Below are 5993 nucleotides of genomic sequence, written 5' to 3' on the forward strand. Positions count from 1 at the left end.
ACCATCAATAAAATAGCAAGGGTCCAACAACTTTGTAAAATTAAGGGGTGGAGGGTAAATAACGCCGGAAAAATAATAAACTTTCTCTTTTTTATCAACTTCCAAAATGTATGTTTGTACACAGTGACTGTTTTCTCGTTTAATTTCATACTAATAATAATAGCGATTCTGGTGATTATCCAGTGGTGATTTTTTTGCTGCATGAATTAATGAAAATCTTTTATTATTGGGATTTCCAACAATAGTCTATTAATAAAATCCTTTAATGCTTCAGTTCTGTGGCATCTTGTTTTTCAATTGTTACCGTTGAGAGTCATGTGTTGTTAACTTGACAGCATTCCCGTTCAGCCCGAGGAGCTTTTTCAAAAACAAATTTAATTTTCTCTTTTCACGCTATCTGCTGAAACCTGCCTAACCAGCAGTTTCCAAATACAGTCATAAACCTGTAACTAGAGTCATCATGCCACAAGGTATGAGCTGAAGAATTAGAATGACAACTTTCAGCAAACATTAAACTGTCACTTATGATTTAAGACTAGGCCTACAAAGCATCCAGTATGCTTTGCCAAATTCAAACTGGATCATGTGAATCACAATGATCAGAGCATGCAGTTGCAACTATCATGTTCATGTGGTCTCATTTTGTATCAGGAAGAATTGAGAAAAAATTTGCCAGTCCAGAAGCATCCTGTCCTTTCAAAGTAAGTTGGCACTTATTCCTGACACAAACACTTTTTTAACTTAAATGACTTCCAAAAAATATATTGAAAAAAAAAAATGTGTATCTTTTTTCTGCTTTGAAACAATCTGTATTGTATAAAGCGCTATAGTAATAAAAAAAAATAAAAAAATAACGCTGGAAAGTAAATTACATAGCCCTATAGGTCCTCATATGTCATGGTGGAAAGTCTTATTCATCTTAGTGAACTGATTAAATAATGTTCCTCTCTCTCATGTTGCGTTGGAAAGTTCACTTCATTCTGGTGAATCGATTCATTTTAAACCGTGGTCTGTCTCATGTGTAGCATTGGAAAATATGATCCATTATGTAGCACTGGAAGGTTCGATTTAGAGAACCTCTTCGGATAGTTCATGTAAATTAACAGGTTCAAAATAATTATTCACCTTGAACCCTCTGCACATACTATCAACTTGTCGAAATGTCAATGTTTTTGTGGTGTTTAGTATGAATTTACATGTTGAGGTTTGGTACTGTCATACTAATTGAGTGAATTCAAAACTTGCAAATTGTACTACACATCATTAGCTTGTTTGGCAGACTATACAGTTTCAAAGCAGCTCCCTAACTCACTGACAAAAATAATCTATTACCATATCTAGATTTCATCAGTGCAATCAAGTTGCACTTTCTGTGCATGAGACCAACAAGCCAGCATTTCGCAGATACAAAGGCACCAATTAGATTTGTTTTTTTTACCTGTTTCCTTCCCCATGTTTTTTTCCTTTTCCTTGCTGTGCCTAAATTTGTTTTAAAGAACAATGCGATTGACTTCTGTGTGACCCAACCACGGGCCAGTTATGAATTTGTTATGAATCTGCTCACAAGCAAAGGAATTCTGCTGTTCTCCACTGATAGATTCAATGCCTTGAGCAATACAGCTACTCATGAAAATATGTGAAAAACAAGTGTGCACTCGCCTCTCAAGGGGTAGCTGTACACTTTTCTTTGAACTGTCAATAATAGCTCAGACCCTCAAATTTGTGCTGCCCAGAAATATTTCACCAGTGAGCCTGAACTAAGGTCCTTAGAAAGTAAACAGACAATGAATCAGATCTCATACAGAATGGAGGAACTTTGGGAATTAGCATTCATGAAATGCACAAATTCCAAGGACAGTGGTGCTGTTTAATAGATATGGGCTGATGCCCTTGATTGTTTCCACTGGATTAACCAAATTGTATGGAGTTACTCATTCCCCTGTTTATTTACTGTGTCAACAGGGCGCCTCAGACACCCCCTCGGGTCACCTGATGACAGGGTCGGCAACTGTATAAAGGGCATTTTGGGTGCTATCTCCCACAGTTGTGCTCTAACATGGCTAAAGCAGTGATTTGTGTGCTTCTCCCATCTCTGTTTGCCTTCTGTAGATGTGCTCCAGTGGTAAGTTCAATTGCTTGTGTCTATAGAATGTCCACATTTTTTTTTTTTTTTTTAATTAGCACTCAAATAAGATTTTAGTATCATTAAAGTGACCAGTTCAGTGCTAAGAGAGAGAGAAATTGTATGCAGTCTTACATATGTTGTATGTCACGTATCATATCTTATATGGAGTTCTAACCCTAACACTTAAAAATAAAGGATCTTTCCGATTTACCAATGTTTCTTTAAGTCGAAAAAAACAAAAAAAAAACAACATTCTTTAGATTATTAAGATGTTCTTCATATGAGGAGAGAAATTGTACTTTTAAAAACTGAAAGATTTTTTGGGGGGAACCAAAAAATTGTTCTTCTATGGTATCGCTGTTAACCCCCCCCCCCCCCCCCCCCCCCCCTTTTGGAACTCTTAATTTTAAGCGTCTACATAAATGGTATTTATTTATTTATTAGTAAAATGTCTCATAGTATCTGACAGTTGCTACATGAGAGGTCACAAGTGTCTGTGCCAGCCATAGGCTCTGTTTCAGCTAAATGTGCTGGCATAAGCTCTTGAAATTAAGAAAGACAAGCCAATCAAAAACAGGCGGGTCTGCTGACGTCTTTGGAGGGCGTAATTTTGGAAAGAGGCTGTGAAGTGAAATGACTGAATTTTACAGCACCTTTAAGTTATATTTAACTTGGCATTGCATCAAAATCTATGAAATGTACATGAAAGATAAAATGTCTCCTAAGTTGGCCCCTTCTGGGTGAGACAAGGTACTTTCTGTTGTTGGACAGGCTAACATAAAGATCACAAGGTTATCTGCACTGCCATAGTGCTGCAGTACAATCTATACCTGGAAAACACACATATACACGATTGTACGTCCAGGTGGTCACTGACCCAACAAACAGCTCGGAGCTGATACATCGACTTCCATTACATTTTACATGTATTCATTTAGCAGACGCTTTTATCCAAAGCAACTTACAAATGAATACAACAAGTGGTTCATCTTAAGACAAGATCATTAAAGTAACGATCAACTGAAGCACTAAAATCTGTTTTCAGGCCTAAAACCAGAACAAAAAAGACTAGGCACCATGCTTAGACAGAAAAACTAAGGAGCATTTGAATGCATATTGATTGTGAGCCGCTTTGAATGTGTTCCAGGGTTTTCATGGTGGTTCAGATGCTCACTGCCCCCTGACGGTAAAGATCCTGGATGCCGTGAAGGGGATTCCCGCTGGAAATATAGCTCTGGGTGTGTATCGTCAAGATCAAATGGGGACATGGGAAAAGATTGCCAGTGGGTAAGATCACACTAACCATCATGCTCTATATTATACTAATTCTAGTACATAATAATAATTTTTCTACTATATATAATATAATTTAATCAATCATTTTAAATATTTCATCTGACCTAGTTAGAACCCGGCGGACAGATGACTGAAACTTTTCACAAATGTGATTGCTATTCATAGTCATTTTTTAATAGGAATGTTGCTTCTATTTGAGCTCAGTTTCATGTCCTTTTTGACATTCACATTTTACATTTATACATTTAGCAAGGCGCTTTTATGCAAGGCAACTTACAAATGAGGAATTCAAGTCCTTGACATTATAACTCAAGAAGTGCTAGCAATACAACATTTCAAACATGTGTAAAGAAAAGAGTGTGAAAATGTATACATTTTGAACCATTTTTTAATTCAAATGACAATTCAAAAAAAAAAAAAAAAAATTTGTTCCAGTGTTGGCAAAGTTAGTGCATTTTGTCTTTGTAGGAAAGTTTTGCCTGCTCTATTCACTCTTTTAGTCACATCTGCATGGTTCCTCTTGCCTGTTGCTGTCATTATCGTTAATAAGCTCTTCCTCTTACACAGGAAAGTGGATATGACTGGTGAGGTGCACAACTTGATCACTGAGCAGGAGTTCACTCCTGGTGTGTATCGGGTGGAGTTTGACACTAAAGCCTACTGGAAGGAAGAAGGTCGCACACCATTCCACCAGATGGCTGATGTAAGTAGGGCTGTGATGACACTTCTACATTCATGAGTGTTTATTGGTTGCTAAGTGATAGGTTATTGTTGTATCAAGTATTAGGATACAACATTAGGACGACTTGGGATTACTCTATCATTTTTTTTAATTATCCTTTTTAAGAGCTACCTACTAGATTTGCATACACTCTTGCAGCAAATGTGTTAAAATGAATACCCTGAATGATTGTCTTGGATGTGAACCAAGAGCTATATTAACTGTGGGGAGGTAAATATTTAAGAACCTATATCTTGTTTTCTATAGACACAGTAAATGGACCAGTTTTAGATAAGAGGACAGAGCATTCAAGGACAACACATGCATGCATGCACAGACATGCAGAGCACACAGACACTGACATAAAGAGTCAGTGAAGTGACAGATATACGCACGTGTAAAGACCCTTTTGTCTTTCAGGTGTGTTCATGTTGGAAGGTGTTTCTCAGTGGCTCTTGTGTGTTTTTGCAGGTGGTGTTTGAGGCTCATGCGGAGGGGCATCGGCATTACACTCTGGCTCTTCTTCTGAGCCCCTTCTCGTACACCACAACAGCTGTGGTCGTCAAAGCACATGAGTGACATCACACAGAAAGTTGGTCCACATCAACTTAAACAGAGAAATTACTTTACATCCAGGGTCCAAGATTAACACCTTTTGTAATGCCAGGTTGAGAAATATTACAAGCGATTAAACTACATTTTTTAAAATTACTTTATTTTTGTCCCTGTAACAGTTGGATCATCATTTCGATTCCTGACGTCTTAGCTTGCATATTTGTGAATATAATGCAAGGAATATTCCACACACTTAAAAGTCCAAAAATGCTTATGCATCCTAGATAAACATTTTATAGTAAAATTCATTAGCATGAGTTACAGATTGTTTTCTGTATATATATCACGCACACCAATTGCATCATCTAGAGTCTGGCAATTATTCAATTCAATTTAAACATGCATTATGTTTCAGTCTCTTTAGTCAAGTTTATTTGTATAGCACTTTTCACAATACACATCAGTTCAACGTGGTTTTGCAGAAAGTCGTACTGTTGTGTCAATAATGCCTTGGTATTGTATACCATAGAGCAAATTTTAGGGCAGGCGAAATTATTATATAAAACGATCACACAACGGATCCTCTGTATTTAAGATCTAGTCATATTGTATATACTGTATGTTATAGCACATATATCAGTGCCACATTGACTCATGTGGCACATGTCTGAGCGTTCAAAGGCAATTAAAGGGATAGTTCACCCTAAAATGAAAATTAAGTCAAAATGTACTCACCCTGGTGTTCTTCAACTGCCATAAGCCCTTATTCTTTTATGGACCACAAAAGAAAAAGAAAAAAGTCCCACTCGCGCTTGACCATATAATGGCAGTGAATAGCAACCAGGATCAAGCTTTTTAAAAGTGATGCGAAAGTATCACAGAATGATCTCATGCGACACGTGCCATATAGTGCTACACAGTGTGAAAAACAAACTGTTTTTTATGTATTTTTTTTTTAAACAAAATTCTCAACCTTGGCCGTAGGTTTTTTGCGCAAGGCTGCACGACGTGCGAGTTCATGAGACTCTAACGCCGCAGTCCACTCTGTCTTGACCAGAAAAAGCACGTTATGAGAAATCAAGATTAACAAAAACACGATACTGTGAACTATCCCTTTAAGATATTTAAATATTGGTTTTGCTCAAAGCAAGAGTAAGTGATTTAAAAATATATATTAATTTAAATAAGATTGGATGTTGCAGTTGAAAAGATGCTTGGGAGAATGTAAGGGATTTAGAATAAGGTTGGTTTGTCATTTAGAATGGTAAACAATTCTCAGAACGCATAAATGAAGAT

At 36.9% G+C, this 5993-nt stretch overlaps 1 protein-coding gene across 1 annotated transcript; it reads left to right on the forward strand.

Annotated features, from left to right (window-relative positions):
- The first annotated feature begins 617 nt into the window (after nt 1–617).
- ttr (transthyretin (prealbumin, amyloidosis type I)) lies at nt 618–5099 on the forward strand. Its single transcript, XM_079889101.1, has 5 exons — nt 618–701; nt 1963–2122; nt 3273–3412; nt 3989–4124; nt 4614–5099. Exons 2-5 carry the CDS (start codon nt 2057–2059, stop codon nt 4719–4721), a joined length of 450 nt encoding a protein of 149 aa, XP_079745227.1. The 5' UTR covers nt 618–701; nt 1963–2056; the 3' UTR covers nt 4722–5099.
- Nucleotides 5100–5993: the final 894 nt, after the last annotated feature.

The sequence above is a fragment of the Squalius cephalus genome, assembly GCF_949319135.1.
Source record: "Squalius cephalus genome assembly, chromosome: 12".
In the NCBI taxonomy this organism is placed as follows: Eukaryota; Metazoa; Chordata; class Actinopteri; order Cypriniformes; family Leuciscidae; genus Squalius; species Squalius cephalus.